Source organism: Lontra canadensis, unplaced genomic scaffold, assembly GCF_010015895.1.
Source record: "Lontra canadensis isolate GAN:19392208 unplaced genomic scaffold, GSC_riverotter_1.0 scaffold1, whole genome shotgun sequence".
Classification (NCBI taxonomy): domain Eukaryota; kingdom Metazoa; phylum Chordata; class Mammalia; order Carnivora; family Mustelidae; genus Lontra; species Lontra canadensis.
In genome coordinates this window covers 132,150,776-132,172,687 of record NW_022630995.1, presented here as the reverse complement: position 1 = coordinate 132,172,687, position 21,912 = coordinate 132,150,776, and the positions used below count along the sequence as shown (strand labels likewise).

At 36.2% G+C, this 21,912-nt stretch overlaps 1 protein-coding gene across 1 annotated transcript in view; it reads right to left on the bottom strand.

Moving 5' to 3' along the window:
• Window positions 1–21,912, bottom strand: part of CPE (carboxypeptidase E) — a 106,083-nt gene that overhangs the window by 10,102 nt on the left and 74,069 nt on the right. The window contains exons 2-6 of the mRNA XM_032863705.1: window positions 21,512–21,708; window positions 19,673–19,840; window positions 11,471–11,588; window positions 9,190–9,372; window positions 169–308 (exon numbers count right to left, since the gene is read on the bottom strand). Coding sequence (XP_032719596.1) covers window positions 169–308; window positions 9,190–9,372; window positions 11,471–11,588; window positions 19,673–19,840; window positions 21,512–21,708 — 806 coding nt within the window. The remainder of the gene's footprint in view (window positions 1–168; window positions 309–9,189; window positions 9,373–11,470; window positions 11,589–19,672; window positions 19,841–21,511; window positions 21,709–21,912) is intronic.

Sequence of the window (21,912 nt, the reverse complement as noted above, 5' to 3'; positions counted from 1 at the left end):
AAATGAAAGCCTGTTTGGACCACTGTTGACATGTTTTCCAAATGTAGCGCCCTCATTCTGAGTCAGATGGACTCCCCTGACTCCTGAGATGGGCTCCTCACAGGAACCACTGTATGTCTGGATTAAATGCTCTGAGATCTCCCATTTTATGCTGGAGACAGGGTTTACCTGCTCGAGGTAGCTAATAAGGGAGTTTTTGTTATCCTCCCAGTAGCTCTTCAGGGTCTCTTCAGGTGGAAACTTTTCACAGCTAAGCTCCACGGTGATCTCGAAACAGTTGCTGCTGAGGTAATTGAAGTCTTGCATTCCTGCCAAGGTACCAAATGGAAAGTCAAAATATACATGTGGAAACGAAAACCCTACACAAACCGTTCTGCTGAATTGGGAGCCAAGCAAAAAATACACCAACCGGTGCATTTTAAGTAGTCTGTGGGAAACCACAAGGAAAATCACCCACCATAAGGGACAGAACAACATAACTGGGAGGCTGTTATTGCTTTAGAGCAGAAATTCTCTTGGGTTCTTAAGCAGTCACTTAGCTGAATGCATTGCAGCTGTTGGGTGCTAAAGCAGGCATCGACGGTGTTCCGCGTTGCTGGAATTGTCTTCAAAGAAGATAACTGGGAACAATGGCATCAAAATGACAGAAGAGAAATTTTCTACTATCTTCCTCGAAAAAGATCAATTTTGACAATCACGCACGGAACAGAGCACCTTTGTGGAAGGCCAGGAGTCCAGAGCAAAAATTCCAGCACACCATTGGAAGAAAAAAATCAGAGACCAGACGCACTGAAGAAAGTAAGAGTAATGGTTTTGTCTTCCTTGCATCACCCCTTCCCTAAGGTGGTACAGCTCAGTGACAACAGAGAACTTTTTGGTCCATGATTTCTCTCAGGAGGCAAATGGAGGCAAAGTGGGAACATGTGAATGAGTTTACTGGACACAGCTTCTTTCTCACCCTATCCAGAAAACTTATTAAGTATGCTATATGACTGGGGGCAGGGAATGGCTAGGAGAACAGTAGGCAAGACTTTCAGAATGTATCAAAGGAATGTGGATCTTACTAATCTTGTCAGAGACTCCATCAGAAAGCCTAGCCATGAGCCACTGGGGACACCTTGCCAGCAGATCCCCTCGACTGGCCCACAGGCACCCCTAACGTTCTACACACCCCATCAACACACCTCGCCCTGTAGCAAGCTCCCTCTGCATGCCACTGATGGTAGCAACAGCGAGCCTTTGCAGATGACTGATGAGCACTCAGAGAAAGCTGGCCCAACGTTGCATGGCTGAGAGAAAGGACACAAATTTGAGCATTTAGCACTGCCCTAGGGAAAGCAAAGAGCAGGCTATCAGCAATTGGCCTGACTTTGCAGGATCAAAAGAAGGCATACAATTTTAAGAATTTTCCCCCTAAGAAATAAGAAGGAGGCACATCATAGAAAAGGTCTGGGAAAGCCTCGGAATTCCTAACAGGACTAAGAGAAGTTATCATTCTACCAAAGCCAGTAGGTAAAGAAAGGAGGTGGCTCCTTCTTCAGATGGGAAGGCAGCAACAGAAACCTTCAAGGAACATGAAAAATCAAGAAAACATGACACCACCAAAGGAACACAATCATTTTCCAGTAACCAAACCTGAAGAAATGGAGATCTATGGCTTTCCTAGTAAAAAAATCAAAATAGTTGTTTAAGGAAACTCAATGACCTACAAGAAAAAACACAATTCATGAAATCAGGAAAATTATATATGAGCAAAATGAGAAGTTTAACAGAAAGATAGAAATCATAATAAGAACCAAACAGAAGTTCAAGAGCTAAAATAACAGCAACAACAAATACAAAGAATTAAAAGGGGGAAAATGCAGTAGGAAGCATTAATAGCAGACTGGATTAATAGCAGACTTTTTCTGAAAAAAAAAAAAATCAGGAGGCAGAAACAGGTCATCTGAAATTACCCAGTAATAGGAAAACAAAGAAAAAGGAATGAAAAAGAGTGAAGAAAGCCTACATGACTATGGGATACCATTAAGAAAACAATCTACACATCACTAGAGTCCCAGAAGAAGAGAGAGAGAGAAGAGGCAGAAAGTAAATATCAAGAAATAATGGCTGAGAACCTCCTAAATTCAGGAAGAAATTTGGACATCCAAGTTCATAGGTCACCCAAAAATTTCAATTCAAAAAGATCTTCTCCAGAATGTATTGGAAAAAAGTAATCAAAAAAACAAAGACAAAAAGATAATCTTAAAAGGAGCTAAAAGGGGGAAAAAAAAAAAAGCTTATAACTTACAAAAGACCCACCCCCGCCCCCACACATAAGGCTATCAGGAGATTTCTCTGCAGTAACCTCATAGGCCAGGAGACAGTGGGATGATTTATTCAAAGTGAAAGAAAAAAACTGCCAACCAAGAAAACTTTACTCAGCAAAGTTGTCCTTCAGAAATAAGGAGATAAAGACTTTCCCAAACAAAAGCTGAAGGATCTCATTACCATTAGAACTGTCTTACAAGAAATGCTGCAAAGTGTTCTTGAAGCTGAAATGAAAGAATACTAATTTGTAACATGGAAACATATTAAAAAAATGCAACACACTGGTAAAGGTAGGTATAGAGTTAAATCCAAAATACTCTAAAACTGTGTTATCGTAGTCTTAGTCACTTAACTCTAGTATGAAAATTAAAGGACAAAAGTATTAAAAATAATTATAGCCACAATAATTTATTAATGAATACATAACATAAAAGAATGTAAACTGTGACATCAAAAACAAAATACTGGTGGGGCATGGTATAAAATGTCTTTTTGTAAATGATCAAAATTAAGTTGTTATCAGCTTAAAATGGACTGTTATGTCTATAGGATGTAAGTCTGATGCTAACCAAAAAGCAAAAACTTATACTTCACAAAAGACAAATGTATAAGAACTAAAGAATGTCACTAAGGAAAATGATCAGTTCACAAAGAAGGTCAGAAAGAGAGGAAGAAAGGAACAAGGGAACTACAAAAATAGCCAGAAAACAATAAGATGGTATTAATATGTCTTTTAAGTGTTAATGGTTTAAATTCTCCATTAAGACATAGAGTATCTGAACAGATTTAAAAACAGAAAAAAAACAAAAAACAAAAAACAAAAAACCAGGATCGAACTATATGGTGCCTACCAGAGCCTCAGAGCCTCACATCATGTGCAAGGACAAGGAAAGCTTAGAGTGAAGGAATGAAAAAAGATATTCCATGCAAGTGGAAACCTAAAAAGAGTAGGGGTAGCTATACTTTTATCAAGCAAATACACTTTAAGCCAAAAAGCTATAACAAGAGACAAAAACGGTCATTATAAAATGATAGAAGGGTAAATTTCTCAAAGGACATAACTCTTGAAAATTATATATGCATTCAACACTGGAGCATCTAAATATATTAAGCCAAATATATTAACAGACCTGAAGGGAAAAATAAATAACAATGCAATAATAATAGGAGACTTCATTATCCCAGTTTCAACAATGGATAGATTATCCAGTCAAAAATCAACAAGTAAAAACTGCCCTTGAACTATATGTTAGACCAAATGTACCTAACAGATATATATGGAACATTCCACCCAACAGCATAATTATACATTCTTCTCAAGCCCACACGAAATATTATGCAGGATATATTCACAATTATGTAGAAAATTAAAACAACAGACCTCTGAACAACCAATGGGTCAAAAGGAAATCAAAAGGAAAACCAAAATATTATGAAACAAACAAAAATAGAAACACGGCATACCAAAACTTACAGGATGCAGTAAAAGCAGTTCTAAGAGGAAAGTTTATTATAATAAATGCCTGCATTAAGAAAAAAGAAAGATCTTGAATAAACAATCTAATTTGATACATCAAAGAGCTAGAAAAAGAAGAACAAACTAAGTCCAAAGTTAGCAAAAAGAAGGAAATAAGAAAGATCAGAGCATATACAAATAAAATACAGACAAGAAAAATAAAAGGAAAGATCAACAAATCTAACAGCTGGGTTTTGGGTTTTTTTAAAAGGTAAGCAAAACTCACAAACATTTAACTAGAGTAAGAATTAAGAGAGAGAAAACTCAAAAAATAACCAGAAATGGAAGAGGAGACATTATTACAACCAATATGACAGAAATACAAAGGATCTTAAGAGACTACTATGAATGATTATAGAGCAACAATTGGATAACCTAGAAGAAACGGGTAAATTTCTAGAGACATACGGCCCACCAAGACTGAATTACAAATTAGGATGACGGAAAATCTGAAACAGATCAATTACTAGTAAGAAGACTGAACCAGCAATCAATAATTTCCCAAAAAAGAAAAGCCCAAGACAATATGGTTTCACTGGTGAATTCTACCAAACATTTAAAGAATTAACCCCAATCCTTCTAAAACTCTTCCCAAAAATTGAAGAGAAGGAAACACTCCCAAACTCATTTTACAGGCCAGCATCACCCTGATACCAAAGCCAGAAAAGGACATTACAAGAAAAGAAAACTACAGGCCAATATTCCTGATGAATGTAGTTGCAAAAATTCTTAATAAAATACTAGCAAACTGTATTCAACAGCGCATTGAAAGGATCATACAGAATGATCAAGTAAAATGTATATTTAGGGTATAATGATGGTTCAACATAAGCAAATCAACAAGTGAGAAACACCACATTGATAGAATGAAAGATAAATATCATGATAATCTCAAAAGTTGCATAAAGAGATTTTGACAAAATTCAGTATCTTTTCATGATTAAAATTCAACAAATTGGATATAAAAGAAATGTACCACAATGTAATAAAAGCTATATGTGACAAGCCCACAGCTAACATCCTACTTGATGGTGAAAGGCTAAAAGCTTTTTCTCTAAGTTCAGGAACAAGAAAACCTTGCCCACTCTCACCATTCCTATTCAACATAGTATTAGAAGTCCTAGTCAAAGCAATCAGGCAAGAAAAAGAAATACGACATCCAAATTGGAAAACAAATGAAGCAAAACTGTCTTTGTTTGCAGATGATATGACCTTATATATAGACAGTCCTAAAGAATGCACCAAAAAACTCTTGGAACTAATAAATTCATTAAAGCTGCAGGCCGCAAAGCCAATATACAAAAATCAGTTGCATTTCTATAACTAACAATGAACTATCCAAAAAACAAACAAAGAAAACAATCCAATTTACAACAGTATCAAAACCAATAAAATACTTGGGAATAAATTTAACCAAGGAGATGAAAGATCTCTAAACTGAACACTGTAAAACACTGATGAAAGAAACTGAAGAAGACACAAGTAAGTGGAAAAATATCTGTGTACATAGGTCAGAATTAATATTACCAAAATGCCCATACTACTCAAAACACAGATTCAATGTACAGATTCTAAGGATGCAATGTAATCTACAGATTCAATGTAATCCCTATCAAAATTCCAAAGGCATTCTTTATATATAGAAAAGAAATCCTAAAATTTATATGGAACCACAAAAGACACCAAAGAGCCAAAGTAATCTTGAGAAATAAGAATAAACATGGAGACATTAAACTTTCTGACTTCAGTCTATACTACAAAGATACAATAATCAAAATGGTATGATACTGGCATAAACAGACACATAGATCAAAAGTCCAGAATCAAGAGCCCAGAAATAAATCCTGGCACATTCAGTTTACTAATATTTGACAAGGAAACAGGGAATATTCAATGGGGAAAGGTTAATCTCTTTAATAAAAGGCATTGGGGGAAAAAAGAAACACAAAAGACACAAAAAGGAAGACATCGGAATGTTTTCTTACACCATACACAAAAATTAACTTAAAATGGATTGGAAAACATAAATGTAAGACCTGAAATCATAAATCCCTAGAAGAAAACATAGAAAAACCTCCCTGTTATTTGTCTTGGCAACAACATTTGGATATGGCAACAAAACACATAGTAAAAAAAAAAACACAAAAACAAAAATAAATAAGCAGGACTACATCAAACTAAAAACTTCAGTACAGAAAAAGAAACAGTCAAAAAAATGAAAAGGCAGTCAATCTATAGAATGGGAGAAAATATTTACAAACTATCTGATGAAGTGTTAATATAAAAAATACACAAGGAACTCATACAACTCAATAGCAAAAAAACAAATAATCCAATTAAAAATGGACAAAGAACGTGACTAGATATTTTTCCAAAGACATACCAATAGCCAACAGACATCCAAGAAGATGCTCAACATCACTAATCATCCGGGAAATGCAAATCAAAGCCAGAATGAGATATCACCTCATACCTGTTAGAATAACTATTATCAAAAAGATAAAAGACAATAAGTGCTGGCAAAAATGCAAAGAAAAGAGAACTTTTGTGCACTGTTGATAAGAATGCAAATTGGTACATTCACTATGGAAAATGGTAGGTTCAGAGGCTCCCCAAAAAATTAAAAATAGAATTACCATATGATCTAGCAATCCTAATTCTAGGTATATATCTAAAGAAAATGAAATCATTATCTAAAAGAGATAGTCATCTGCACTCCCATGTTCACTGCAGCATTATTCACAGTAGCGAAGACACGGAAACAACCTAAGTGTCCATGGACAGATGAATGGATAAAGAAAATGTGGTATATATAAACAATAGGATATTACTCGGCCATAAAAATTAGGGAAATCCTGCCATTAGCAACAACATGGATGGACCCTGAAGGCATTACGCTAAGTGAAATAATTCAGACAGAGAAAGACAAATACTGAGTGATCTCCCTTACATATAAATTTTAAAAGCCAAACCTGTAAAAAATAAGAGAGTAGAGTACTGGTTGCCAAAAGGGGGATGAGGAAATAAGATGTTTGTCAACGAGCACACACTGCCAGTTATAAGATAAGAAAGTTCTGGGGAGCTGATGTATAGCATGGCGACTATGGTTAACAATACTGTGTAATATATTTGAAAGCTGCAAAGAGAGTAAATATTAAATGTTTTCACAAGAAAAGAAAAAAGAAAAATGGTAATTATGTCAAGTGATGGATGCCTTAACTAGCCTTATTAGGTAATCATTTATGCAATACATTCATGAAATAAATCACATCATACACCTGAAACTTACATGATTTTATACACAATTATAGGTTCATAAAGCTGGGGAAAAATAAAATTTTTAAACAGTAATTTTTTTTTTTGTAAGTGACAATAGGGCCGAACCTTCAATCCTTACTGGGCTACTAAAGAAATGTGCATCCATCTAAACTTACCTCTCTATCATGGAAGAGCTTGGACGGTCATATAAGATAGTCTGACATACTATTTTGTTCCTTAAGTCCAACCAATAGCACAGTAGATTTCCTAAGGTTTGGAGTCTTACTAATATACTCCATACTAATTTAATAGTCACTGAGTATCTACTACAGATGAGGCATAAGAAGAACACTGCAAACTGCACCGAGAGAAGATTCTGCATCCAGAACAATTTTACTTTGAAGCTGAGTCAATCTAGTAGTGAATGCTGTCGCTACCCACAAGATTGCTTTTACTAAGCCAGGGGGTCCATCCCCAAATTGCTGTTTGAGTGTTGGCTGTTCAGAGCTCAGAGCTGACCCCTGTTTTCTACGAGAGCTGCTTGCTGATAGAAACCACCTGGCTTGGGAGGTTACATCCTCCTATCCACCATTCCAAAAGCCTCCTCTGCAATCCCCAACCAAAGACTGACTGATATGAAGCCACCAAAGGCTGGTCCCCTTGCCTCAGGGCAGGATAACCCCCCTGTGGTTTACACTTGAGGACTTCCTCCCAATGGCTCAGGCCAAGGCTATGGCTGTCTCTGTGACCACATCCTCCCTCAGCTCTATCCATCTCCCTACCCTTCCTCCCTCACTTCCATGCAGGACTTTTTCTAAAGAGCACTTCCTCAATAAATTACAAGCAACCAAATCCCTATTTGAGATTCCGCTCCTGGAAAACATGGACCTAAGACACTGATTTCATTCACTATCTAGGGAGCTAAAGGAAATCAAAACTTTCTTTGACTGATTATTGTGGTTTATAATCACTGATAAAGATCAGTATTATTATTATTAACATTATTGTCATTATTTTGCAGATCTAGATCTCTTGGTATTCTGTAGATAATACATTGTCCATAAATGTAATTCCAAAGGTATCATTAATTTTTTTATAAAAATTGAATTATGAAATTACTTCCCATCTGATGTATGATGCATTTAACATAGTCTAACTCCTAAATCTGACTTTATTTCTCAGGCTATAAAGGGGAAAAAAAGTGCTGAATCTGATCTGGTCTGATGCAAAATATAAATCAAAACAGAACAAACATATATCAGAAAGAAAAATATCAGGAAAACTGTTTTTCTCCAGGCATAATTCAATAAAAGAAGCATAATAAACAAACCCAAACCCTATAATTCACTAGTGTTGCTACTGCCCTAATTCTCTAGCATTTCCAGGTGGGTCATAGAAAATCATTCTTGGGCAAAGAGGGGAAAAAAATCAGTTATCTTTACATTTCATTCTTCATACTGGGTAGAGTGAGTGTTACATAACTGTTGGTGGTCCAGCTAGCCATGAAAATAAGAGTTCTATGAAGTCCACTTGGGCAAAGGGAGCCAGGACTGCTGCCCTGGTTGCCTAGAAGATGGCGTCCTCCGGTGGCTGTGCTGCCTTTTCCCTTTTCAGACCCCATAAAAGGTAAAGATCTTCATGATCTAACAGTGCTTATTACAGTAGTGAATATCAACTAATATTCCACATCAAACAAAAGTTCCCCATTATCCCATCATTTAAAAGAAAAATAAAAGGTGTATGGATGAAGATACACTGCTCTCCAATATATTCTTCTGCCTAAAAGCTTAACTAACATATAACAAGGAAGCTCTTATTCCCTAAGGCCAGAATTTGAAAAGTAGGGTATTTCACAATACTCAATCTATATTTTCCCCATGGACATCTTTAGTTCATTCTTACGTCTTCAATTAGCATCTTGATTTTTAAAAATCAACAAAAACGAAACTACACAGAGCAACCATTTATTCAGAAAACTAATTTTAATGGGTGAACTATAGGTTCCATCTATTTCTTAATGTCTGAGGACTGAAAGCTCTCCACATCTAAATGGTAATTATAAATAATTCACTACCTCCGAAGCACAAGGTGAAACGGACACTCACCGCCAGGAACACTGTACCAAGCAGCACCATTGGTTGTTCCATCTATGAAGCTGCTGTCATCATCGTTCTTGCGACACGGTGGCCGATTGGGGTCAGACATGGGTGGGTTAAAAGAGGAGTATGCCCGAGCCAAGCTTTGGAAAATGGCATCATCTGGGCAGGAGCTATATTCATGAGCACTACCTAGAAAATAAACCCACAGGATTAAAGAAATCAATATAGACCAAAGAGCTCTGCATGTTTTCCAAAGAGTGATTCAGCGTCGTCTCTTGCTGATGTATTTTTTTCTAGAAGAATTTATTTATTTATTTATTTATTTATTTATTTATTTATTTAATTATTTGACGGATTGAGAGAGAGAGCAGCAGAGGGAGAAGGAGAAGCAGACTCCCAGCTGAGCAGGGAGCCCCATGCAGGACTCCAGCCCAGGATTTGGGATCATGACCCTGAGTAGAAAGTAGACACTGAACTGACTGAGCCACCCAGGCTCCCTCTTGCTGGTTTTTTTTTTTTCTTTTAAGCAACATCACAATGGGAAATAAGTGATGGTCTAAGTGCTCAACAATTACACTTAGTATTTAAGTGATATATGATTCCGTTCCACACCACAATGTAGAAATTGGGTAGAATGGGACATCCTACTTAGTATCTGAAAGCTTCACGAGAAAAGGTGAAAGTTCATCGTAAACTAGACCTGAGAAAACAGAAAGGAGATTTCCATTGTCAAAATTTTTAATTTTAAAAAATGTGACCTCTGGGTGCCTGGGAGGCTCAGTCAGTTAAGCGGCTGCCTTCTGCTCAGGCCATGATCCCGGGGGGCCCTGGAATTGAGCCCCGGGGTGGGGCTTCCCTGCTCAACTGGGAGTCTGCTTCTCACTCTGCTCATGCTCACACGTGCTCTCTCTCTCTCTCTCAAATAAATAAATAAAATCTTTTAAAAAATAATAATAAAATAAAAATAAAGTAAAAAAATAAAAAATGTGGGCGCCTGGGTGGCTCAGTGGGTTAAGCCTCTGCCTTCAGCTCAGGTCATGATCTCAGGGTCCTGGGATAGAGCCCCGCATTGGGCTCTTTGCTCAGCAGGGAGCCTGCTTCCCACCCCCTTTCTTCCTCTCTGCCTACTTGTGATCTCTATCAAATAAATAAATAAAATCTTAAAAAAAAAATAAAATAAAAAAATAAAAAATGTAACCCCATAGCCACCATGCATCATTTTCACACATACTTTTTGGTATTCAAGTTTTAAAGTTTAAAAAAAATCTCCCAGGGGCGCCTGGGTGGCTCAGTGGGTTAAGCCTCTGCCTTCGTTCGGCTCAGGTCACGATCTCAGGGTCCTGGGATCGAGCCCCACATTAGGCTTTCTGCTCAGAGGGGAGCCTGCCTCCCCCTCTCTCTGCCTGCTGCTCTTCCTGCTTGTGATCTGTCAAATAAATAAATAAAATCTTTAAAAAAAAAAATCTCCCATGTGTAATATGGAAAGAAATTATATATATTTTGACACACTGTAGTCTTCTTCATATATGATAAAATATGCCAGGTTTTTAAATTTCCTAGCTATTGACAAACTACAAAATCTCTAAATTTTAATGATGTTTCACCAAAGACTTTCTTCAAGGCGCAAAGTTTCCAATATCTAAAATTATCATCATGTGCTTGCAAAGAACGAATTCTTCAAAGGCCCCTGAGAACCCATCCAAAGTGGGAAATTCACTGTAGCAACAAAAAGTAAGTTGAAAATAACTATCTGGCTGAAGCTTGCTGTGCCTGAAATTTAACTAAAACTAGTTCAAGAAAGTCAAAGCACCAGTTCCTCTCCCTGACACCACTAGAAAGGGTCCCAAATGCAAAAGCAGGAGTGCACAGTAAGACACGGAGAGACCACACAGGCCCTGATCAAGCTCCAAAAAGACCGCTTTCATTTTTAAGCCCTCTTGTACACAAACTGCATAATTTCCATTATTTCTTGATTCTACCTGGGTTCACGAGTGACCAGGTTCATGACCTCTGTTTTCTCTTGCATTCCATCACGATCATATTCCTCGTCCACTAAACTTATTAAAAAGTTATAGTCTTTTTCTACCAAATATTATTATTATAATATTTATATATACATATATAATATTTATAATAACCAATGCCACATGAAATGAACTTACGTCCTTCTCCAAGCAAAATCATTTAATGGCCAGTTCCTTAAAAGAGCATTATAGAAATCATCCTATAAACCATCACAAAGCAATTATAAACCTTGAACCATTAGAGAAGCAGGAAGGACACCTACCAGTCCTCGTCTCGTCATAGGGGTAATTGGCCACAAGGTCTCCTCCGTGGAGATTGGCCGAGAGCACAAAAGGAATATCCATAATCCAGTGAATAACAGCCTTGGTCTCAGGAGCGAGCTGTATTAAAGATTAGAAAGTAGAAGGGTTATACACTTGGTTATCACTGGTGGGAGCACTCAGCAGGAAAGACAGAAAAGAAAAAACAACAACAATAATCGAAAGCTGGTCATAGGTGTTCTTTCAAGCATTTTGTGGTTGTTGTCATAAAAATAAAAAAGTTTCCAGGAAGAGCAGAATTTCCATCTCTATCTTTCTCACTTATAATAAAACATATTTCAATAGTGTTTGAATTTCCTTAAATGTTTTACTTTTGTGAGCTGCCAGATTTTCTCTCTCTCTCTCTTTTTTCTTTTTTTTAGCTTTTTTCTCTTTGAAACTTAAAAACCATCATGCAAATCACTTACAAATTCTGGGACACTTCCATCTGATCTTTGTTAATAACAGGTAAGAGTAAGACAAAGAGAAAAGAAAATAGTTGGACTGAAGAACAAGGTTCTTTCTCCACAGTGGTTGAGCTCTAGAAATGTATGACAGATCTTATTTCTTTTGTTATAATTATTAAATTATTTTATAATTTAAATTATATTATATATTATATATTATTAAATAATATAAATTAAATTAATTTATAATTATTTAAATTATTAAATTATTTAATATAAATATTTAAAAATTATTATTATTATTTATTATCTTCTTTTATGGCTTACTATTTTTCCAATTCCCTCTCAAGTACCTCTAACATTGTCCCTACAAAAAAATATTAAATTGGGTCTCTTTCAAAACTCACTGTAAAATAACACCTTACTTTGGGAAAACCATCTTAAACAAAGGCAAAAGTTTCAGAAATTCATTTTGCCTTAACTTAATGACTCACAGCACCTCATATCCTGGTAGAAAAACATAAGAGGAAAGAAATTTATACCAAAGAATCCATCTGGAGCCAGACATGTGATTCATATGATGAGGTTTTAATAGTAACTAGAAAGACTCTTAATCTCCCAAGTACTTTGTTGATTTAAAAAAAAAAAAAAAAATTCCTGGAGCTGTGATCTATATTCTTCTTTGGCGTGGAAAATCTAATAGCAGCAGAAGGGTGTGATGGTTACAAGATCTTGTATTTCTGTATCCCTGTTCAGTTTCAGTTGTGAGCTTCACAATATCCCCACTGGATAGGCAAAGACTTCATGCCCCTTTCGCAGGGAAGAATCTAGGGATTCACCATGTTAATAACATGTCCAAGTTCACACAACTGAGAACTCAAATCCAGCCTATAAAACTATAAAGTCCATGTTTTTTTCAATATTGGTATATAGTTTGATACTTTAATGTATCAAATCTATCCTATTTTCCATGTAGGGAACTTATAATCGTGAAAAAGTGTGATTTAGAATATGATGTTGTTTTTATTATTTATTTGATTGGCTTATCTCATTCTTCCTATAAAAAAATGTCTATTGTTGAAAATGTAAAGGAGACAAACACAAAGAAAGAAGATTAAAGTGACCCATAAGTGTACCATCTAAAGATACAAACTGCTAACATTTATATGTATCTTTTTCAGTCTTTTTCCAATGTACTAATGTAATTTTTTAAATGTGATAATTTATGTATAATTTGTATGAGAAACTTTTTCATTTCATAATGGGTAACAAATACTTTTTCATGCTGTCAAATAGCCTTCTAAGTTACTAGGTTAATGGCTGAATAGTATCCAATATATGGATATAGCATTCTTAATCATGAAAAAATAATAGCTAATACTTACCAAAAATTTTCTGTGTTTTTTTTAAATCTGTCACATTGACACATGACAAATTAGAATTTTTATAACTGTGCATTCTTTGATTAACCAATAAAACTAGAACCATTTTTGTATGTTTAGTAACCATTTATGTTTAGTCTTTGGTGATATATTCATACATGGTTTAATTGATTTTTCTATTGAAATGTTGATCTCTTGCTAATTTGCAAGGGTTGCTTACTTAGTAAAAACACTAACCCTCTATATTATAGATATTTTCTGAGTTTGTCATTTGTCTTTCAAATTCAGTTTTTTAATTTAATAACAATACTAATTAAAATACAAAATATTAATATATTTATGTTGTCAAATCTATTGATCTTTTCTTTATGGTCTCATTTGCTTTCGTATTTTATTCATTCATTCAGTAACTATTAAGTGGCCACCATGTGCCAATTTTTCTATATAAGGGATTTAGAAAGTTCTATCTCCCTCCCAAAATTATATATTTACCAAAGTTTTCTTTTTGTAAGTTCATACTTTTTATATACAGATTTTATGTTGCTCTAGGCTGATATTTGAGAGATGGATTTATCTCAATTTCATTTATTGAATTATCCTTTCTTTTCACAATGAGCTGAAAAACTCCCTTATGATATACTAAATTCTTATACATACTTAAATTTGTTTCTAGAATTCAAATTAATTTAAATTAAATCCAGCTTAAGTTTTGATTTAAATCAACCTTAAAATAACTAATACAGAACATTTAATCAGAAATAATCTTTAATCCAAAAAATGCATATGCTTTTCTTTGTTATGAATTTATGATTAGGCTCAACTGCTAAAAAAAAATGGCAATAATATTATATGATATGAATTTAATACATTCTTTTATATTCTGTTCAAAGTTTTCCTTGTAGTATTGAATTTCTTTCCAATCGTCTTCCTTGTACATCCCCTTCTTTCCTCCTATTTACTCAAACCCAGTGGTAGGTCCTGACAAGTATCTCGATGAGTACGGAAGAGACAGAAATCTCTGTGGTTTGGAAGATCATGGAAGATTTTAGGAAGGAAATGGAACTCCACTAGGCCTTGGGGGAAAAATCAGGTAGGTTTTGGATAAGAGGAAAAGAAAGGAGTTAAAAAAAAAAAGAAAGAAAGAAAGGAGGCAGGTAGGCTTGGGGGAAAGCAAGCAAGCACTGCCTCGGGCAAAGGAGTGGGAGCTCAGGAGGCAAAGCCCTACAGGGGCAGACTGTGCTTTTGGATTTATTATTCACCTAAAAGTGTTCAGAACAGTGTGCATGGTATGCTCCCATATGTTTATAGATTGATACATGCATTAAAAAAATAATTCTAAAGGAAACATTCCAAGATGTGAATGATGGTCATTTAAGACTACAGGATAATGCATTCTTTTTCTCCTCATCTATATTTACTTTATCTTTTTGTTCCTAATAGCATAAAAATTTTGTAATATAACATTTTTTAAAAAACTCTTTTGGAATAAAGATCCAGTCCTGAATACACGAAGTCATATTCAGCTATTAGGTTTAGCCTACTGATAATTCTTATATATACACTTCCTAATATACATGTTACCGATATATTCAAAAGCAAGCAAGTAAATTCCACAATTTGACAAATTAAATTCAGTTTGTCTCTAGCTACTAAAAGAATTTTTTAGGTTGACTAAATGCTGAGATCCCCTGGGTATTGTAATTATATATTTAAGTAATCCATAGAGAAGCCTCTGGAACATCTCTAAGATTGAGCCCCAAGAGAATCCAGAACCAATTATGACCTATTTTTTTAAAATATTTTATTTATTTGACAGACAGAGATCACAAGCAGGCAGAGAGGCAGGCAGAGAGAGAGGAAGGGAAGCAGGCTCCCCGCCAAGCAGAGAGCCCGACGTGGGGCTCAATCCCAGGACCCTGGGATCATGACCTGAGTCGAAGGCAGAGGTTTTAACCCACTGAGCCACCCAGGTGCCCCTATGACCTATCTTTAAAATTTCTATTTAAAGACTATAAATATAGCTTAAATTTATTTTCTATAACTAGATGGCTTTGGCTCTTAAAATATATTAAAGCCATATTTATTTCCATTTCTTTACAACACAAGCATAAGTTTAATAAAGTTGTTTGATTCATTTTAATCGACTCCATTTTCAAGCAATCCAGGCCCAGGCTCGTGTACTGAGCCCAGATAACCAGGCCAAGGAGCCCAAGAACAGATGAGAAAAGACAGCAGGAAAAACTCCAGGACAGCAAGGGAGAGCTTTTATTCAGAGGTTCAGAAGAACAAGGAAAGCCTCTGAAACACGTGGAAGAAATGCAGATGCCTTTTCATCGCCCATTCCCACAGCGTACACACCCCAGACTTCCTGAATCTGCATTCATAAGTGTGCATTTTTAACCCCCAAATTCCTACAAAGCTTGAAATTTTAAAAACCACTCTAAGGACAGATTGGTGGTGGCCAGAGACAGTTGCGGGGGGGGGGGGGGGGTTGGCGGCAATGGGGAGGGAAATAAGTAAAGGTGGTCAAAAGGTATATACTTCCAGTTATAAAAGAAGTCATGGGGATGTGATGTACAACATGGTGACTACAGTTAAAAATACTGTATTCTATATTTGAAGTTACTAAGAGAGTAGACCTTAAATGTTCTGTCACAAGAAAAAAATTACAACTATGTATGGTGATTGATGGTAACTACACTTAAGATGGTGATCATTTCACAATATATACAAATACCAAATCATTATGCTGTACATATGAAATTAATTGTATTTTATATGTCAATTGTATCTCCATAAAAATAAAACAAGTATAGAAGCTACAGTAAGAGATATAGAAACTGAGAAGAGGGAGCAAGAAAAAGCAAGATGTGTGATAACATTCCCGAAATGCCTGCGACATATCTCCTACTGGGCAGCACCTAAACACAGTCTCAGTCTTAATGACAAAGACGGAAAAAGGAGAAGATGAACCAGACATGGATAATACCATTCCAGGATTATTAAATGCAGGTTTACTGAAGATTTAGTCTAATGTAAACAAACCTTGATTCTGTTCCAGAAAAGAGACTTAATTTAAATATTTATGTATTTCTCTTTAGTTTACCTTAACCCAGAAAAAGCATTGGCATTGAGATATTTTTATATCTCTAATTAAAGCTCTAATTTGGGGGGCATATGGGTGGCTCAGTCAGTTAAGCAGCAGAATCTTGAACTTTTAATTTTTATTATTATTATTTTTAAAGATTAAAAATTAAATAAAAATTTAAATTTAAAAAATTAAGGGATTATTTTTATTATTATTTTAATTTATTTTGTTTATTTATTTGAGAGAAACAATAAGACAGGGAGTGGGAGAGGGAGAAGCAGGTTCCCCGCTAAACAGGAAGCCCTATGCAGGGCTCAATCCCAGGACTCTGGGATCATGACCTGAGCCAAAGCAGATGCTTAATGACTGAGCCACTTAGCGCCCCTGGAATCTTGACTTTGGCTCAGGTCATGATCTCAGGGTACTGGGATAGAGCCCTGCTTCAGGCTCTGTGATCAGTGGGGAGTCTGCTGGAGATTCTTTGTCTCCTTCTCCCTTTGCCCCCCACCCATGCTCACTTGCACACTCTCTCTCTCTAAAATAAATAAATAGATCTCTAAAAAAGTTCTCATTTTTTTAAGTACCATGAGCATATGTATTTTTTAATTTTATTTTTTTCAGTGTTCCAAGATTCACTGTTTATGTACCACACCAGTGCTCCATGCAATATGTGCCCTCCTTAATACCCACCACCAGCATATATCTTTTAAATAAGTATTGCTTGCCCTAGAAATAAGAAAACACCTAACACCATGGTTCTGCAAATATTACACAGGTTCTGTTGGGGAAGAAGAAAGTGGTGCAGATGGAAAGTGTATGGCACTGCACAAAGGCTACCCATCAGATGTCCTATGGACATGAGTTTATTCCATAGATTTTTCTATGCAAGGTAGCAGGCATTATTTGTCCCATTTCTTGGATTTAATGGAGAATCATAGGCAGCTTAATGTAAGCAATGGGGAGAGCCTGCCCACTGATATCAGCACTGGGCTTCCACAGTGGTTTTTCATTTCTGCCTTATCCCTCACAGCTTACCACATAGGACTGCCCTCTTTTTACCTCTGGTTAAGAAAAAAAAAAAAAAAAAAAGACCATCTTCTGTCCTTCCAGCTCTCCCTTCATCCAAGAAAATTGCACCAGAGGCTGAGAAATTACAAATCTATCTATGACTCAGAAGCAGAAATGTTTAAGTCACTCACTAATCAGGTTCTACTAGAATCCTCAACCCCTGGCAGCCCTTTTCTGAGACCAGTTTCCACTTGCAGGCTTAGGCGGAATCCTAAATATAGGCAGGAAAGTTATAGGAACCTTACACCGATAATCCAGGACTCTCCCTATCTCCTGGGTCCTCTATCTAGTCCCCAACTGCATGATGAATGCTTGTCTGGAACTCCAGCTGTGGATTTTCAGATACTGTGACTTGCTTGCCAGGCTGGATTGCATTCGTTCATAACAGGTTTTCAGCCTACTTGTGTCGGACTCAAATATAAACCATAATTCTTGCAACCAAAATACCGAAATCTAGAACTAAAAGGGAAAATAGCTATAGAAATAATAATAACAAATACAGTTCTATATAGCTATAAGCACGAGACTGGAAATATTCTTAAAGCATGGAAGGGAAGCTTAACAGGATCTGTATGGAAGAGCAGAAGGCTTCACAGAGGAGATGACATGGAAGAAAAGGGAAGAACATTCTAGATGGTTGGAACAACACATATGAAGACATAAAATTACTAGAAAATGCTTTGCTTAGGGAGCAAAAAGGAGTTGGTGGACTGGAGTCCATGGACTATCAGAGCCAGATTAAGAAGTGGGTCAGCCAGCAGCTGCCAGGGGCCAAGGGAAACTTGAATGGCCTTGGCACTATAATTAAATGGAGAAATTGTACTTTCCACGTCTTCACTTGGGAAAGGTACAAAAAGGAGTTGATGAACCAGAGCAGAATTGCCTGGAAACACAGAAGAGGAATGGAGAGCTGCCAACAGCAGTTCTTCTCCACCTTTCCTCCATGATGGCTCTAGATCTCTCCAAGTAATTGAAAACAGTGTTCAAACAATATTGGTTTGAAGGGGCATGAAACGTTTAGTGGATATGTCAATGCACTCATCTAACTCTAAGGTACATAACACAGAGTCCTGAGCAATTTTGCCAAAATGATAATAATAGTTGTAGGTCCTGACTTCAAACACTTTATATATATTAACTCACTCAAGCCTTAAACCACCCAAGGGGGTAGATACTATTATCATCTCCATACTGCAGTAGAAGAAGCAGAAGCACACAGTGGTTAAATAACTTTCCAAAACTCAGGTAGCAAATATGGAGCCAGCCTGCCCCCAGAGTCTCCAGACGACTAAACCATCACATAATTCTGACATACTGAGTTTTCACTTTATCCTCTGGGCAGTAGAGAACTGGCAAGGTTTTTTTAAGCAACGGAGCAATAATTTGTGCAGGAAGATACTCTCAAGGGATTCGAGATGATTGAACAGAGTTGGGAGAGGCTGAACCCAAAACAAGAAGAGGGGACTGCTTGTACTCATAAGCAAGAGACAGTGGGGGCCTGAACCAAGCAGTGGAATGAGTTTGCAGAAGAGGAGAGACTGAAGAAGCTTTAGGGCCCTCAGATCACTGAGATCCTCCAACTGATTGCTGGTGGTGATGACAGTAATGGAAAAACCAAGGCTTTGATCATAGAGTAAGAGAAAACACTGTTTTTTTATGGAAAATGTTTGGTTTTGAAGCCCTACATGTCGCCAGATGAAGAGACTCAGTGAGCAAGTAAAATAAAGAACTCCACAGGAGATCGGGAGCTGGAGAGATGGATCTGTAGAGAAAGAGATAAGGGTAGCAGATGGCATCTTGGAAGGCCAGCACTTAGCCAAGATAGGGAAAGCAGGGAAAGAAGCTGAGCAGTAACTGGAAAGGCAATAGAAGGAGCAAGAGAAAGTAGAATTGTGCAAAGCAAAGAAAGAGAAGGTTCTAGAGAAGAAGAAAAAATCAACAATGTGAAATGCTGTGATGTGCTGATACAGGTCCTCTGAAAGGGCCATGAAGACATTTAAAGACACAACTAGGTTCCTTCCTCCTACCCCTCCCCCTCCTCCCGTTCTCTCAACACCCCCTGCCCAATTCCAGGGTGTCCAGCCATGACTTTCTAGGTGTGAACTAACTATCCCACACAAGCTTAACATTACTGCTACGTCCTCCACTATGATGAAGATATTAGAACATACTTCCTCAGGCTAGAGGATAGAACCCAAGAAAATGATGTATTTTCCCTACCTTTGTGTTTTGATCCACAATCTTCTTCAGATTTTTCAACAGATGATTATTTGGACCACCTTCTTTCTCATTAACATAAACTATCCTATCCAGGTCTGGAAAGTTCCGATTCAGATCTATTCCCTGGGCATTGCTGCGACCCACAAACCAGTCCTTGAGTTCACCAGGCTAAAAAAACCAAGAAGAAAAATAATAAGTTATTTATTATTGTTGTTACTATCTAGTTAAGGTCTTCATTAATAAATTTTAAAATTAGAATTAATCATTTATTTTAATAATATCCTCTCAAAACTGAATTTTCACTCTTACCGACAAACACATGAAGGTATCAGGCTTAAAGTATTTGTTATGGTAATTTCAAAAATATTTTCAATGAATAATATCTGGAATTTTAATAATAATTATATTTGAAAGATAATTATCATCAAACTACAAAAAAGATCTGTATATATCAGTAATAGATGATGCCTTTCAAAGCATGCCAGTCTATAGTTGGGTTTAAGTGAAATATTCATTGGCTCTGTAAATCACAGGAATCTATTTTTTAAATATTCAAAAGAATAAATTACTAAAGAAGATTGGAGGTTTAGAATGAGTTTAACATGAATTATGTACATATTAGTAAGATACCTCCCTCTTATAGTCTTTATGAAAAAATATGAGCTCTAGAACAAAGTTCAAGAGCTTTGTAAGTTGAGAAATTTCTGTTCAATTTTAAATCCTTCACTTCAGTAATGGTATAACCTAGATTTCCAAGACATTTAGCTACATTCCATAATGCATATTTTCTTGTTTTACTATTAAATTTTACATAATCTATGATATAGAGCTAATTCCCATATTCTTGAAGTTATATAAGCTCAGACCCTTTAGACTCCAAGGAATAAAAATCTACTACAGAAAATAACAATGATAATTTTTTGTCCATTGATCTTACAGATCAGAATATTACCTTAAAATAGTAAACAATTTAATTTTCTATGTTATTAGAATTTTTCTAACTTTAGAAATTTTATCAGTGTTATTTACAGAAATCTTGTTTGGGTTTCTTACAATGTCAAACTGTCACATCACTGGATGTTTTATTTTTAAGGTAAAAATCAACTTCCTAACTATAGATAAACATACCAATACTCCCATAAAATAAGAAAATCACTTCACGCTGTAGAAAACAACTAATGTTCTCCATGCCTGTGCAAACAAAAAGGGAACACACAGCATTAATCTTCTCTTAAAGTGTCATTACTTTCCAGCTTCTCTAACAGTTAAAATGTATGCATTTCATTTTAGAGGTAGAAGAGGATTTTGTTGGTGGAGGGTTTTTTTTTTTTATTTTGTTTTCTTTCTTTCTTTTTTTTTTTTAAACTTTACTGATCGTACATAGACAAGAATTAAACACCCATGCAACACTGATCCAGCCAAAATTTTTCTTCCTTGCTGTCAGTAGAGGGCGCTATGACATCATCTCATACAAAGACAGCAATAGCATTACTCTTCAACACTTGGCAGTAGTCCTTCTTTCAGCTTTTTAGTAGGAAATTTACCTAGTCACAAACGTGGGTAAATTCAATATGATTTATTTAACAACAAAACAAAACATTAATTAAATATTGACTGAACCAAATTTCTCATTCGCAATCTCTGCTGCAGAAACTCTCACCCACCACCCCTTACCTTCTGAACTTTTTTCTTAGCAGCAAGGTGAATAGCGTATCACTTATATCCTCCCAGGCCTTGTCCATAAGATTGATATGAGTGCAGCATTACTTACAGACAAGCACACGTGTTCCAACACAGAGTGAAGAGAGTGTTCCCTGCTCTGGGCTGGCTGGAACTCACCTGAGAGGCAGCCTTCTCAAAGCCGTCCGGGTTGAGGGAAGGCATGATATGGATACGAGTGCTGTGGATCAGCTTCACAATTGTCTCGTTGCCCTTTTGGTACTCGTTGCACAGGTATTGGGCCAGGAAAATGAGTAGTTCCCGTCCAACAGCCTCATTGCCGTGCATATTCCCAATGTATTTAAATTCAGGCTCACCTAAAAGAGCAAAAATAAATAGTATGGAGACATTTTCTATAGCTCCAAGTAGAAAACAAATGGCATCCAGTTATGAGTGTGTTGTATATCTCCTAATTTACCACACAGAGCTGACAGCTACTTCTCCCTCCAGAATTGACATCCACGAAATCTACTCTATTTATTTTTTTAAAGATTTTATTTATTTATTTATTTATTTAAGAG